Source organism: Sceloporus occidentalis, unplaced genomic scaffold, assembly GCF_023333645.1.
Source record: "Sceloporus occidentalis isolate IW3139 unplaced genomic scaffold, rSceOcc1.0.p SCAF_3, whole genome shotgun sequence".
Lineage (NCBI taxonomy): Eukaryota > Metazoa > Chordata > Lepidosauria > Squamata > Phrynosomatidae > Sceloporus > Sceloporus occidentalis.
In genome coordinates, this window is record NW_028316983.1 from 234,293,064 (window position 1) to 234,309,860 (window position 16,797).

Genomic DNA, 16,797 nt, shown 5'->3' on the forward strand with positions numbered 1-16,797 from the left:
GATTGTAAGAATTCTGTATGTTTAAATTGTAATTAGCCAATCAGGTGTATTGAAGAAGCTTCTTTGTCTTGAATAATATAAAAAGAGCCATTTTGTCTTGTTCGGGGTCTCAGCTTTTGGAACTTGAATTCCACTGAGTTCATTGTTTTCCCTTGTCGACAATTGGAAATAAACTTATGGATTTTCAATTACTAGGTCCTCTTGCTAATTCTATTGCTATGCTAATCCTAGAAATTTAAGTTACCTGAAATTTCTGTTACAGGATATCCCAGACTATCACGCTTTCTTGCTTACCTGCAAACACTGGATTTCCTGGACATGGTGGTACTTGGAGAAGATGGAGGAGTCTGATAGGACCAGCCATAATCAGAACCTTTCAAATCTAGAATTACCTGCAGAGGTCAAGACAGCCAAACAAGATGTTGACACCAGTGATTTTAGTCAATGATGAATGGACCAGAAGCTAGTCCAGCAATCCTATTAAGGGATCCATGGAGCTTATCTGAATAGCATCTCATTCCTAGCCTTACAATCAAAGGCTGTGGTCTTGTCATCACATTAACCACCAGAGCTTAAAATTTATCTTTTTGACTACACATCCTAGAACACCTAACCAGTATGGCCGTGGTCCAAAAATGTAACTGTTCCAGCTCTGTTTCCCATCACCCTTTGATCTGGAACAGGGCACTTCAGAATGCTATTCATGCAAGATGATAAAGCCAGTCAGCATCTTTTCTGAATCTTGTGTACTAATAGCACATTTTCTGTTTATGGATTCTTATCACAACATCACTGGAACAAGCAGCCCATTCAACAACAGAATTATTGTGCAATTATTCTACTTTAACTACCGTGGTTTCATCCTAGGGAATCCTGAGGTTTGTATTTTGGTGAGGCACTAGACCCCTCTGGCTGAGAAATCTAAATGCCCCAATCCAAACTGCTCATCGTGGGATTCCACAGGACAGAACCATGGCAGTTAAAGTGGAATAATAACACACTATAATTCTGTAGTGTGAATGGATCCAAAGTATCAGCAGGCTTCAAGGAGAAGCAACAAAAATCTCTAGGGAAAAATCCCTAAGGTAATAACTCCATTCCTTCAAAACTGTTCAATGAGGACTGGAGTTACAGAAAGCTGACCAATGCATAGGGATCAAATGGAGCATATTCAAAGAAGGTATGGTTGGCTGGTTAGCTGGCAGTTGGGCAGGCAGATAGACACTCTAAACTGGAACACTCCATACCACAACCTTTTATTGCAGGTCCTTCTTGTTCACTATATTTCTGAATCCCTACACCTTTTAGACAGACATAATAAAAGCAAAAGCCAATATTTCATTTATGAAAACAGCCTGAAGACCAGATGAAATCAATGGAACTTCAGCACACAACTAAGTGCAGGACACAGATTCACCCTTTTGCAAAGTCCTTCTAAACACAGCCCTTTTTGATAACATGAATCATTACATTCAAATTTAATACACAGTACAAAGTTTCTGCCTTCCAAAATCTAATACAGCTCCACCTAGATCTTTTGTCCTTCCAGATGCTGTAGGGCTGAATTTCCAGGATTCCTCCTTATTGGCTACAGCTACTGTAAGTTGCAGTCAAACAACATCATGATTTCCACACCTGACCTGGACAAAGGCCAAGGACACAATCTACTGGGAAGGTTCCCTAGTCAAATGAAGGGGAGCTATGTAAACAGAGTACAGGTTGAGTCTTCCTTGCCTGGAATTCTGAAATCTGAAATATTCCAAAATCCAAAACATTTTTCATAAATGGCTGAGATAGTGACATCTTTGCTTTCTGATGGTTTACAGTACACAAACTTTGTTTCATGGAACAAAATTATTAAACATACTGTATAAAATTACCTTCAGGCTATGTGTATGAAGTGTACAAGAAACACAAATGAATTTCGTGTTTAGACTTGGGCTCCATGATCGCTCATTAAGTAGATGAAAATATTCCAAAATCTGAAAAAATCTAAAATCCAAAACACTTCTGGTCCCCAACATTTTGGATAAGAGAGGCTCAACCTGTACTTTGTAATGGTTTGTGCCCTGAACATTTTCACAAAGATAGATTTCTACTACACTGGAGCTTAGTGATTGGAGTACACAGAAATGACTGGCATCTCAGTCAAACTAACCTGTTCGCTGGATGGTGGCAGCTTGTGTGGGTCCATGGTGAGGCTTTTCAGATCTTCTGATATAGTTTGCAGATGAGTTATTTCTCCCAACATTGATATTTCTTCTTCCTGAAATATTTTGGTTTTTTAAATCCAGAAAATTAGCTTTGTTACATTACTGTTCATCATGTACATATTTTGCCATCACCTCCTTCCTCCCTCCATCTACACTGCAGAAATAATGCAGTTTGACATCACACTGAGTGATGTAGCTTTATCCTATGGAATCCTGGGATTTATAGACATACAAGGTCTTTAGCCTTCTCTGCCAAAGAGTGTTGGTGCCTCACAAAACTACAAATCCTAGGATTCTGTAGGATTGACCCTTGTAGCTAAAGTGGTGTCAAACTGCATTATTTCTACAATGTAGATGCATTCCCCTATTCTCCTAACCTACCAAAATCAGTGGGATTAGGTGTGTTCAGGGTGATGTGGTGGCCAAGGTGGCTAGAGCTTCTTGAAGTTGAAAACCAACCCCCCCCCCGCAAAAAAAAAAAAAAAACAAAAAACAAAAAAAACAAAAAAAAAACCCTGGAAGACAGACTGCTGCTTATATCTGCTCTAAAAGCAGGGGACTGTCATTATCTCCATGGTGTATGGGCAACGGGCAAGGATGTGAGAGAATAGTGGCTTGCTATAAATCCTGTAAATCTGAGGTTTAAAGGGTTTTAAATCATGGCTCTGAATCTCATAGTGTTACAGTGCAATCCTAGTCAAGAATAGGTGCCACTATCCTCAACAAAACATATTCTCAAAATAAGCCACTATAGGATATATTTACTATACAAATAATTGATGGTGTTAATAATAAGATTGTCACTATGCTGTGCTGTCTCCTAGAAGGGAAGAAAATCTTTGATTTTGTCTTGGCCCTGCAGTTTTCTGGTCCTTTTTTTACTCTATGAAGCCATCTTTGATTGATCAAGTGCACTGTGTTCATTACATATTGTTCATACAATCTTATCTGTTTATGAAAATATCACTTGGGTGCTCCTTCTGAAAAACCTATTGTTAAAATCATTTAGCCTGGCATACATATGAGACCGGATCTTATGAAACTCTCTTCCAATGGATTTAGGCCCAGCTCCTTTTCAAAGGCCTTGATGTAAGCATGCATGTGCACAACACATTTGGGCGGTCTTTAAGTGTTGGCATTAATGTGTTAACGTCTAGGAAAATGTATTCATTGGTGTATAAAATTAATTTGTTGAATCATTAAATTAAATGCTGTTTAAACTTCCTTAAAATGTCTAGTCACAAATTAAATTAACAGGAAATCATTACTCAGAAATCACAACACTGGCATCTAGCAATTAATCCAATGTGGAAACTGCTCTTGAAATTCTTAACAAATCAAGCATAATGAATGAATTTTTAATGAATTATTTGAAAGCTCTGCTCCAGAAAAGTTTTTTTCAAGTACTGTGCACAGTTCTGTTTTATATATGCTATCTTTTCCCACTCCTTTTGTGTATTTGCTTTGTGATCACATAACAGTGTATAAATAAGTACTGTAAATACATAATGAAAGAATGGCATTAAAATTTTTTACACCCGGTATACATTATTGCTTTCAGGTACTCAAACTAATTTACGTCCAAGTGAATAAGAGAAGGGGTGAAAACAAAACTCACAATCACAGGCCGTAGCATAGAAATGAATGCGCAGAATCTGCCACGTTCTTCAATTAGGGCTTTTCTAACAGCCTGTTTCTCTGTTTCTTCAAGAAGTAGGTATTTATCATTCACATCCTGCAATGCACTGTCCAGCTGAGGCTGGATGTCTCCTCTCCCTATTTTACAATGAAGGAAAGTAAAAGCAGATTTAGACTCAATCTACTCCCCAAAGGGTCTATGAATACTTGGATTGTTTCTCTTGCACAGCCAAACTCGCAAGAGTGTCAATCCAGAAAAACTGCAAAGCTTGTTTTTGCATGCAGACACAGCTAAGTTGCCTCCCACAGAGATCAGTCACTTTTCAACTACATCATCGCCCTCTGAGTTTGCTTTTATTTTCAGTTTAAATTGGAAAAATTTGAAGGGAAAGCCAAATAAGACATTTTCCTTACATTTCAAAAACAGTTCATTGAAAAGGCTATGCAGGTGGAAAGAAGGAGAGAAGGTTTAGAACTTTATTTCTAAGGCAGTGAATCAATTATTCTTTTCCTTCAAACATGTACATCAAGACAGGAGGATTTCAAACTGTGTGTCTTTCATTGGGGAATGATGAGAGCAGAGATCCAAAGGAACATCTTTAAAGTAACCATGGTCGATTGGAATGACATGTCAAAGGTAGCAAAATGAGTGGGAACAATACAAGCTGTTTTGGTATGATGCGTGCATGTACTTACGGTAATTTTAAATCCCACTTTTAAAGAACTTTTTAAGGTATTTTTAGAAGCACTTTGAAAGGAATTTTTCAAATTTTGTGTAATGATATTTAAGGGGTGAATGTAAAGCACACACGTTCACAAAGGTAGGTATAGATAGACGGAAGAGAACAGATGGAGCAGATCAGTTGCTGTGTGCCTTCAAGTATGGTAACCCTAAAGCAAACCTATCAGAGTTTTCTCAGCAAGACTTTTTTTTTTTGGGGGGGGGTTCCCATTGCTTTCTTCTGAGAGTGAGGACTTTATCACATGGGGTTGATCCTGTACAGAAACGGGATTTAAAATGGGAAAATCCCACAAAAGTGGGATCATTTACACATGATGTCGCATATTAACAAGGATAGAAAGTGGACAAATCCTGCAAAAGCGGGATCGTTTTCACGCGACACTGGGGGCATTGAGCATTAACCCGCACAGAAAATGGACAAAATCACCCTCTTTTTACTTTTGGGATTCTTCTGAAAGCAAAAAGCAGCTGATTTTATCCAATTCTTATGCGGGTTAATGCTGGATTAATGCTCAATACGCCTGATGAGTCTGAAAATAATCCCACTTTTGCAGGATTTGTCCAGGATTTAAATCCCACTTCTGCATGGGATTTAGGCACTAGCCTCCCGTGTGATAAACTCCATAGAGAGCACAATTAGCTCAGGGGTTTCCATGGCCAAGGGGAAATTCAGACTCCAATTCTCCCAGAGTCTTAGCATAGCGCTCAAAGTACTGCCCCACCAATGTTAACCGCATAGGTAGTTAGATACTTAAGATGCTATAGGACAGCCTTTCCTAACTTGGGCATTCTCCAAATGTGCTGGATCACACATCCCACCATTCCTCATCCATTAATCATTAGACTGGAATTGGCACACAGGTAGAAAATGTCACACTGGAGAGAACAAGTTAAATTTCCCAGGCAACTGTGTTAAACAAAGTACTACAGGTTGAGCATCCCTTATCTGGACATTCAAAATCCCAAATGCTCCCAAATCAGAAACGTTTAGAACGTGCACATGATTCTTTGAAGCTTAATTTTGGATTATTTTGGATTTTGTAATAAATTGTACAAGTAGCTTTGTACTTAACTTTTCTCCATCTTCCCCAATATTGTCTACCCTGACTGGCAGTGGCTCTCAAGGTCTCAGACAGAAATCAGATCATTCCAGCTGGATATGACAGGGATTGGATACTGTATTGTGCAATTTGATCAACCCAGTTTCACAAGCACAATGCAGGTACACCTTAATTAACAAAGCAGATGTGTCCCTTGGTATTACTTCATTAACAGAAAATTTTGTATCAAGAAGAAGAAATAACATGGAAAGAATAGGGATAAGCGCCAATGCCACAAAAAAGAAGAGCAGTTCAACATGTTCCAGCAAACATTTTATCCAAAACTAACAATATTAAACAACCAAGTCTGGAAGTCTTGCATTAAAAAAAAAAAAAGATGTTGAGCCTGCTTAAAGTCCACTTGAAAACTTCTTCCAAAATACATGCAAGGATTTCTTTCTTTCACCAGCCTCCACTCTTCTTATGATTTCCATTTTGGTAGCTATACGTACAATAACTATGCTTTCTTAACATGTTGAAGGGAAGAGGTGACACAGACTTTTCTGCTTTCCCCTTTTTTCTCTATTTTGTTGTTCATGAATGCTCTGTAAGGGATTCTTGATAAGCATACACAACAACAATATGAACAGCAACAGTACAATCTTGTCCTTTCTCAGCCCAAGTCTTATTATACTGACAAGCAGTTGCAAACTGCCCCTGAATGTCTGTGTTTCTCCAGCCCTGCTTCACTATCCTCCCAAAGCCAATGCCGCTAAAAAACCTTCCAGCAGGACAGAGAGCAAGGGAAAAGGGCATTGATAGTTGTAAAAAGATTTTGTAACAAGGAGCTTCCTTATCAGAGGCTTTATTAACTGAAGTATGCCTATACTAATAATTGGGGAATACACAAGCAAACATTTCAGCAAAAGGCAAGGAGGAGGGGAATAAATTTTACAAGAAACAGGCAAATCAACTGATCTCAAGCCACAGAATTACAAATAACCAAATATTTTAACATTCAGATGTATGCACAGCTCCAGCTAAATTCATCTCATTAATGGGGCCACCACAATATTATAAAGTGACTTTTGACTTCCCAAGAAGAACACTTCCATTTTTTAAAACATATAGTTCAGAAATGAAATTAAAGTTCTTCCCTGGAAAAGTTACGATAGAGGGTAAACATCAAATCAAAGCTGGCGTGAAACAGCAGCTGGTTAAAGCAGTACATTTCTCTTTTCAAACTTTTGAACTTAATGGTACACTACAGTAAATGTGTTGCGGGAAAACAGCATGCAGGAGAGTTCAGAAGAGGGAAAGTTTGTTGATACAAAAATATTTAAGGAGTGACTGGTGCTCACAGCCAGTACCTTTTGCACACAAACATCTTCAACAAAATAATGCCTATGCAGTAAATACAATTGCAGGAAGGGTGAACAGGCACAGTTAATATTTCTCAGTTCATCTGTATACCAACAGGCTTCATATGGCCAAGAATCAGAAGATACCCTAGGCTTTATCTTTATCTTCATTCAGTTTTTCACCTCTTGCTTCAGCCAACATAAGAGCCCGAACAGGCAGGCCAAAATAAAGCTGCTTTGGGCCACTTTGGAAGTGTGCTATTTAAATGAATCAAGCGTCCTATGAAACCGGAAGCTGCGCCAAAGCCACACTCCAGTCTTAAGGACTGGATTGCAGCTTTGGCCCAGCTTCTGGGCTCTTAAGATGTGTGTGTCATTTAAACAGCATTCCTCTAAAGTGACCCGAAGCAGCTTTATTTTGGCCTGTCTGTTCGGGCCCTTAACTCCATATGATTGACTTTTCATTTATCTGCCAGACCCTACCACTCTGGCTGTGTTCAGGGAACTAGTAAGGACCACAGTTAGTGGAAGAAGATGGTAAGTCAAGTAGCATTTGCTAGAGTCTTGAACCATCATATTCTGGTAGCTGCCAAGAGTCAAGTTCTGCCATATTAGCTCTCACTCGATAAAAAAGATACCCTGGTTACAAATGACACTTCCCAATCTTGCTGAAGGCTATGACAGGGAAGCAAACTACCCAGAACACTCAGAAACGATCTATGATTCACGTGGAACATGCCCAACCAAAAATCTCCATTTCCAGCACCATTTCCAGGGCTGTCCTAGGACAGGATTTCCAAAACCTTCCCCCAAAAGAAGAAAAAAGCTTAAGCCAGTCTTGGTCACTGCATTGTTTAGGTTAGAAACTGCCACCTCTAACTCAAGTCCAATCTACTGAAGGTTACTCATGATTACCAGAGCAGAGGTGGTCAGTGCAAGACACCCATCACTACTGACTGGAACGGCAAAGTGAAATTAAAAGCTGAAATTCTGATCAATGCTTCCAAGCAGTTGGCTGCTCAAGTGCAAATGTGCATGACAGAAGCTTTTACCTGAAGACACTAAATCTGAGTTACGCCCTTGAAACTATTTCCGCAGCTACTGAGAGATGCCATACGAGTTTAACATTAGGAGACCACTGAAGCATGAAGCTCAACTGTTCCAATTCAGTGTCCAATCTTAGAATGAATGCTTGGAAGACACCAACCTTTATATCACACTCAATATTGGTTTTAAACCACTAGCTACAGATTAGAGATCTCCCAACAGGACCTTGGCTCTGCAACACATAACCTAGTTTCCCCTTTACGTCCGGGTAGGGACAACCAAAACATAACCTAACAAACCTCAGAGGAAGGATGGTTTATCAAAGTCCACACAGCACTGCCCACATCTCATCCTACACTTGTATAAAAAGGTTAACTTGATGTGTGGCTACTGTGGGGGAGGGAGGCAAATTCCATGTTAGGGGTCAGATAAAGCACATATCATACACACATACCAGTCTCCCCCCTTCCCCCCCAAATTTGTTTTTGTCAATTGGCCTATTCATTTGCAACACACTTATCTCCACTTAACAGATAAGCTATCCAGGCTACCAAGAGGAAGGCAAGACAATAAGGAGGAGGACCAGCTTTAAGGGCAAGGCAAGGGCTGTAGACAAATCTTGATTTGGAGGAGGTGTTCTGCAGTTCAATATTCCTCAAGCTAACAGCTTAGACTGAAAGTTGAAGCAAGAAGAAGGCCCTCCTACAGACTGGTAAAAGAATAAGATGCATAAAATATTGTAGACAGGATAAAAAATTAAATAAATCGTAATATATACTGATGGGGTCTAAAGGAGGACTGATTTTGGGTCTGGGGCTTTATAGCTCAATAAAAATGTCAACATAGTGTGAAGTTACTGTGAGGAAAAAAGAAAAATTCCATGCTAGTTGTCATTAAGATAGGAATAAAAGAAAAACTATTATTTTGTGTTTATACAAATCTGTGATGGAACCATACCAGGGAGCCCTGGTGGCACAGTACTGCAGCCATGAAGTTGTGAGTTTGATCCCAGGCAAGGCTCCAAGGTGGACTCAGCCTTCCATCCTTTCGTTGGTTGGTAAAATGAGTACCCAGCTTGTTGGGGGCAATTGGCTTACACATTGCAAACTGCTTAAGGAGTGCTAGTTCACTGATAAGCAGTACAGAAATGTACTTGCTATTGCTACTTGGGACACTATGTAGAGTTCTGGTCATCCTACCTAAAAACAGATATTGTACAGTTGGGAAAGCAGCAGAAAAGTGCCAGCAAAACAATGAAGAGATTGAAGCAACTCACTTGTAAAGAATTATTACAGTCACACAGGTTCGTAAGCTTAGAAAAAAAGTAAGCAACCTAGAGGTATAACGTTGGCATATGAAATAATGCATGAAATAGTGCAGAAAACAGATAGGAAGAAAAGTTTCTCCTCTCATAATACAACAATTCAGTATTGTATGATTATGAATATTGGAAGATTTAGGATACAATATATGGAAGAACATTTTTTTCAGTCAGAGTGCAGTGATACTATGGATCTAATTTTAACAGGAGTAATGATGTTCAACTCAGACAATATATTTGTGGAACATAAGTCCATCACTGGCTACTGGTTGGGACAGCTATAAAGTACAGCTGCCTTTGCACACCAGATTCTGGGGAACAGCAGCAGGAATTGGCTATTTCTATTCATGTCCTGCTTATGGGTTTCCCTAGGCACCTAACAGGAAACAGGACTAGGTAAGCCTTTAACCTAATCCATCAGTGCTTTCCTCATATTCTAATTTTCTCTTAACCAGAGAAGTGCAAAAGGCTAGAAGGGTCAGTATTCACTTCATACATGGTCAGTTCAGGCTTTATGCAGCATTGCCATGCAGGCCTGAGGCACCAAATCACACAGCCTGATAGTGCGCATCCCTTGTGCAGATGAAGAGGGTTTCAGGGCCTCAAAATACACAAACACACATGGTACTTCCACAGATCTTGTAAATAAGTCTCTCTTCCAGATCCTTTCTCCAAGCTCACCTTTTCCATAAAGCCAAGGTTGCAAGCCCTTATTTATCTTTTGTTTAACCTATCTTCTCTTTGTTCCCAATACATATTTTATAAAAAAAATTAAAATGTAAGCCCTTTGAAAACTAGAAACCTGCCCCCCTTCTTTGTTTGCAAAGCACAACAGCCCAGAAACAAGATTTCACCCTCCGACGAAGGCCAAATTACAGATTTCCGCACATCTGGCTGGGTAACAGTCTGCACACAAGGAACATACTCTGTTACAAGGACAGTAAGCAGCTTGGTCACAAGCAGAGACCTCTGCCCTGTCTTCTTTCTCTACATCAAGAACACATGGCTCCGATTGCTGTTGTGTGCCTTCAAGTTGTTTCCAACTTATGAAGACCCTAAGGATATCACAGGGTTTTCTTGGCAAGATTTGCTCAAAGTGGTTTTGTCATTGCCTTCCTTTGAGGCTGAGAGAACGTGAGCAGCCCAAGATCAGGCAGGAATTTGAACCCTGGTCTTCAGAGTCATCGTCCAACGTGCAAACCACTATGCCACACTGGATCTTACAGGGTTCCAATACCAAAGCGTAAGCATGCATAGTATGGAATTTCACTCACCGTTTTGCCTTTTGTAAGGAAAGTTCTCCAGTGAATACATAAAAGTCAATTTACAAAAGAGTTTCTGTATACCTGCAGGTTTTGTCTAAACCATTTACCAGTTGTACAGGGCACCAGAAAGTACCCCCAACTGCTCATCTATGTGCAGGACTTGGCTTGTAAAGTATATAAACAGAGGTGGCATGCATTCTGGAGAAGGACAGGTTGCTTACCTGTAACAGTATTTCTTCGAGTGGTCATCTGCGAATACATACAAATGGGTTTCACTGCGCCTGCGCAGTGCTGTTCGGAAACTTCTAGAATCACTGGGCAAAGTTTACTTTGCAACATATAGAAACTTTTTGGCGGTAACTCCGCCCACCCGTTATAAGGCCCCTGCCTTCCCGCTCTTTCCCCAGTTCCGCAATTTTTCCGCCAAGCAGGCGATGGAAAGAGCCAATAAGAGCAGGACACTGAGGGGATGGACGGGTGGGATTTGTATGTATTCGCAGATGACCACTCGAAGAAATACTGTTACAGGTAAGCAACCTGTCCTTCTTCATGGTCTCTGCGAATCATACAAATGGGTTTAGACTGACAAGCTTAGGTATGCGGAGGAGGGAGTGTCCTGAAACCAAAGCTATGATAAACCAAAGGTATATTTATTGAAAGAATAAACACCCTGAACCATAAAAAGAGTCAGTCTTTTTGTTGATGCACAGACCAAACATAGCAATAACATTGCTAAACCTGAGAAGGGAACCAGAGGTCATGCAAGACCAGTCCCATAGATATTGTGCAAACCAACATTCAACAAATTGGAACAGTGGCATATGTACATAAGTGCTGAAACACAAACCATCAGTAGTGCAATCAATGCAACCCTGAAACCAACACAGCCCTCCCGAAAGCTGCGTCTCGGATGGCTCTGGTGTCCAACCTATAATGCTTAATAAAAGTCAGAGGTTGGGACCATACAGCAGCCTTGCAGACATCCTCCAAGGGAATCCCCAACAGGAATGCAGAGGATGCTGACATTGCCCTTGTGGAATGAGACCGAACCCTGCCTGGGAGAGGTTTGCCCAAAAGTTCATAGCAGAGGTGGATGGTACCGACCACCCATTTGGAAAACCTCTGCGCAGACACAGGCAATCCTTTCTTCGGCTCCGAGTAGCACTGGAAGAGTCTTTCGGACCGACTGGAGGCAGCAGTTCTGTCTAAGTAAAAGGCCAGTGCTCTCCTGACATCAAGAGAGTGCAGGCTTCGCTCCGCATCCGAAGTCGGGTTGGATGCGAGAGTAGGCAACACAATGTGGAAAGCAGACACAACCTTAGGCAAGAAAGTAATGTCTGTCCAAAGAACCACCTTGTCCTTGTGAAACCTCAGGAAGGGCTGGTCCCTCCGCAAGGCACAGAGTTCGCCCGCACAGCGGGCAGAGGTGATGGCCACAAGAAAAGCGGTTTTCCAAGTCAGCAGTCTCAAGTCCGCTGTGGCCATAGGCTCAAAGGGCTTGGACTGGAGCGCGGACAGTACCGCCTCCAAGCTCCAAGCCGGCATCGGTACCGACACAGGAGGATGCAAGTTGGCACATCCCTTAAGGAACCCTTTCACTAAGGGATCCCTAAAAAAGGAAGCCCTCCCCCCGAATTGGTACTTAGCACAAATGGCAGATAGATAGCACTTGATGGATGCGAGGCACAGCCCCTCATCCAAAAGCGCCATCAAAAACTCCAGCACGACTGGAGTGGACACTTGAGCAGGAGACAAGCCCTTCCGATCAAGGAAGAGGCTAAACCTCTTCCATTTCAGGGCATAGGACCATTGAGTGGAAGGTTTCCTTGCAGCCAGGATCACCGTCCTCACCGCCTCCGGCAGGGCGGTTAAGGCTGTATCCTCCAGGCCACCAGCGGCAGGCTCTCGATGTCCGGGTGCAGAATCTGGCCGTCCTGGATCGACAACAGGTCGGGACGGAAGTCGAGGCGGAGGAAGCGTCTCCTGGAGAGGTGGAGAAGGGATGCGAACCAAGGCTGTCTCGGCCACCACGGGGTGATCAGGATCGCATGCGAACGGTCCGTTGTCATCTTGGACACCACCCTGATGATGAGAGGGAAGGGAGGAAAGGCGTAAAGCAGCTCTCCCGTCCAAAGGAAGGCGAACGCGTCTCCGAGGGATCCGTCCATTTGCCTTCTGGAGCAGAACTGGGGACAGTGGCTGTTCCACTCGGTCGCGAAGAGGTCGATCCGGGGGGTTCCCCACCGGTCGAAGAGGTCGCTGACCGTCTCCGGATGGAGCCTCCACTCGTGACACACCGAAGAAGATCTGCTTAGGCGATCTGCCAATTCGTTGTCCTCTCCTGGGAGGTGAATCGCCTGGAGGAGCAACTGTCTCTGGATGCACCAGTCCCAGATGCGAAGAGTGATCTCGAGCAGAGTCCTGGACCTGGTGCCTCCTTGCTTGTTGATGTAATACATCACGGTAGTGTTGTCCGTCCTGAGGAGGACCACGTTGCCTGTGACGGTGAGCTCGAATGCCCTCAGAGCCTTCTCGACTGCGAGCATCTCCAAAGCATTGATGTGGAGATGTTTGTCCTGGGCCAACCACTTGTCCCTGACAACCAGGTTGAGCAGGTGGGCGCCTCAGCCTTCCAGAGAAGCATCTGTTGTCAAAGTCAATTGAGGCTGAGGCTGATGGAAGGGCATTCCGATACAGACATTGCGGTCGTCCAACCACCATCTCAGGGAGGCGGCCACCGGCCTCGGTACCGTGAGCCACTTTGACGGAGGGTCCTCCATCGGGGAGAAGACTGAGAGGAACCAGGACTGTAGTGGGCGTAGGCGAAGCCTTGCCCACAGTGTCACGAAGGTCGTTGACGCCATGTGTCCCAGAGCAACTTGGACGTCCCTGGCCCTCACCCTTCTGTGGGAAATGCAAGGCTTCAGTGATGCTACTAACGCCTGGAAGCGGTCCATAGGAAGGAAGGCGGAGCATCTTTCGGAGTCGAGGATGGCTCCGATGAACTTGGCCTGCCTGGCCAGAGTGAAGTGAGACTTTTCCTCGTTGACGACCAGTCCGAGAGTCCAACAGATGCAAGGCGAACGAAATTGCCTCTCGGAGGTCCTGTTGTGAGTCGGCGACAAACAGCCAGTCGCCCAGGTAAAGGAAGACCCTGTAGCCCTTCTGGTGGAGGTATGCTACCACTGGAGCCATGCACTTTGTAAAGACCCGTGGAGCTGTGGCAAGGCCAAAGGGAAGCACGTTGTAGTGGTATGCGGTGGAGCTGACGGCGAAGGCGAGGAATCTCCTGTGGGACTCCCGAATTCCAATGTGGAAGTAGGCGTCCTTCAAGTCGACCGTTGCGAACCACAGGTCCTGGTAGAGAAGAGGCAAAATAGAAGCCAAGGTTACCATCCGGAACCGGCGGTATTCGAGGAAGAGGTTCAATTCTCTTAAGTCCAAGATGGGTCTGATGCCCCCATCTGCCTTCGGTACTGTGAAGTACCTGGAGAAAAAGGCCCTGGAACAGTGTTCGGGGGGTAACGGGGAGATTGCCCCTTTGAGAAGCAAAGCGCGCACTTCATCGAGAAGGGTGTCCGAGGGGGGTGTGTGGAAATAAAAGCTCCGGTGGGCGGGAGCTCTTCGAACTCGAGGGAATAGCCCCTACAGACAATGTCTAGCACCCAGGAGTCGGAAGAAATAGAGGCCCATACGTTGGCAAAGGGCCTAAGGATGTCCAAAAAGCACAGAGGAGAGGCGAAGTGCGCGGGAAGTTTTCATGCCCTCTTTTTGCCTTGATCGGGGTCTTGCCGGCGGTTCTTACGGTACCGGGAAGACTGATTGCGGCGGCCAGAAGACGAAGAGGACTGGGATGGGTACCTCTGGCGCTGAGAGCCCTGCTGGTGAAACTGGCGGTCCTGATAGGAGGACCTATGAAATTGACCTTGCTGCTGTTGCCAAGGGCGAAATCGCTTGCGGAAAGGGGATGGAACGGGGGCCGACATACCATGTTTTCTCGCCGCCGCCTTCATCCTGAACTTTCGATTAAGTCTATCGTCAGTCTCGGCATAGAATAGGCCCAAGTCATCAATGGGCATGTCTTCAATGGTGGCTCTGACACTAGAATTGAGCTCTGAGCCCCTTAGCCAGGCGTGCCTCCTTAGGGCGATGGATGCTGCCATGGCCCTGCCCGAACACTCCACGACATTCCTGGACGCCGTGATGAGCCAGGCGCCAATGGAAAGGGCCTCATCCCTGATTTCAGTCAGTGTCCGTTGCACCCCATCCGGGACGTCCGGCACGATCGGGGAGATGCCCTCCATCAGGGTTTGGACATAGGCGCCCATACAGGCAGTGTAGTTGGTCGCCTTCACTGCCAATGCAGCCGCTGCATAAGCTTTTCTAGCCAAGGCATCAATCTTTTTGGCCTCCTTGTCCATTGGTGACGCCGCCTGACGCTGCGTGGAGACCTGTTGGGCGCCCTCAACGATAGCCGAATTCTGACGAGGGTGTGAGGTCAACCATGGTGAGCTTGGAGCCGAGACCCTGTAGAGGGACTCTATTTTGCGTGGCGGGCCAAGGAGTGAAGAAGGGGCGTCCCAGGAGCGCTTGACCAAAGTCTCTAGAGACGGCAGGAACGGAACGGAGGGTGTCGCATGGACCCGACCGCGAACCCTGCGCTCAACCGGGTCCTTGGCTTCCTCCTCAGGATATGAGAGTTCGATGTCCAGAGCCCTGGACATCTTAATAACATGCTCTGCAAACGACCTCACATCATCCGTTGGGGAGGCTATCTCCGGGTGGTGAAGGAATTGAGGGGAATCTCGAGCAAGCTCCTCTTCACCCAACGCGTCATCAGAACCGATGGGATCTGGTTCAGAATCCGAAGAAACCAACTCAACAGCAGCCACAGGCCTGGTGCGTTCAGTCGGTCGGGTCACGGGCAGCAAGGAAGGCGCCGACGACGGCCCTGGTCAGTCGGTACGTTCCTCGGGTCGGTGTCGATCCTGGCTATGAGCACGGTCTTGTTCACGAACACGGTCCCGAACCGAAGTGGGCTTAGCCAAGGCGACCTCTCTAGGAACTGGCAAGAAGAACTGGTCAGTCTCTGAGTCGTAGAAGTATGTAGCATCATCAAGTACCCGAGCCGGTGAATGCAGAGCAGGTGAAGGGGACCTCGCTGGAAGATCACAAGGGTCCTCGTCATCTGAGAGGAGAAAGGGGAGCGCTGTGGAAGCCGACGGAGCTGGAACCGATGATGATTGGATGGCGGCCCCACGGTCGCGATCCCTTACAGGAGAGTGGACCTCAACAGATGGTGTGGCGAGGGAAGCAACCATCACCGGGGAGTCGGGACGAGGACGGTCTCGATGATGGGCCTTCCGGGACCCAGCAGCCTCCTTGGATGCGGCCAGCCTCTTGGATGGAGACCCTGATTGAGAACTTGGATGACCACCTGATGACTTGGCCTTCTTAGCAGAAGAAGATGTCGAGACCGGGGCCGATGATTGCCTCTTTTTGCCAGACTTAGGGCGAGCAGGCGCATCCAGGGGAAAGAAGAGGATCGGTGACTCCGAGATCCTAGCCGCCTGTCCAGCTCCATCTTTTTTCCCGGAGACAGACTCCTTCGAGCCCGAGGCATCGGGTTCGGAGGTGGCCCTCCTCGAGGCGGAGTCATCAGATTTGGAGGGCTTGGAATGGTCCGACGATCCCGACTTGGCTTTGGTCTTCTTGGAGCTGGAAGATGTCGCTGAAGCCGCCTTATGGGACCTCTGGTCGGAGGCCGCTCGCTGGGATGACCCCGATGCTTCGGAGGGGGCTCCCTCTTCGCGAGGTGGAGCTGAGGCGGCAGCAGAACCCAATGACCCTGATTTATGAGGGTGCTTAGTGGGTTTGGAGGTGGCACTGGGCTTAGTGGAGCCGCGGGCCACAGGGGGTGCGGCGTCAGAAACCCCCGAATCCAGCGAAGTAGAGGGAGGTGCGCTGGCCGGGCCATCACGGGCCGGGAGAGAAGGAGTCACAGCAGAAGCCGAAGGGGCTGAGGCAGGGCGGGAATCCCCCTCCCGAATCTTGCCCTGGGCTATCGCGGACGTCAGCCGCGATTCCCGGTTCTTCCGGGCTTGGGAAGACATAGACTTACAGAGGCTGCAAGCCCTGGGGTCGTGGTCCCGGCCGAGGCACAGCAGGCA

At 45.5% G+C, this 16,797-nt stretch overlaps 1 protein-coding gene across 8 annotated transcripts in view; it reads right to left on the bottom strand.

The window, feature by feature from the left end:
- The window catches only part of LOC149317630 (protein MTSS 1-like), a 186,850-nt gene that overhangs the window by 27,786 nt on the left and 142,267 nt on the right, over positions 1 to 16,797 (bottom strand). For all 8 annotated transcript variants that reach the window (XM_089517937.1, XM_089517936.1, XM_089517942.1 and 5 more), the window contains exons 7-9: positions 3,832 to 3,989; positions 2,159 to 2,266; positions 295 to 392 (exon numbers count right to left, since the gene is read on the bottom strand). In XM_089517937.1, coding sequence (XP_089374063.1) covers positions 295 to 392; positions 2,159 to 2,266; positions 3,832 to 3,989 — 364 coding nt within the window. The remainder of the gene's footprint in view (positions 1 to 294; positions 393 to 2,158; positions 2,267 to 3,831; positions 3,990 to 16,797) is intronic.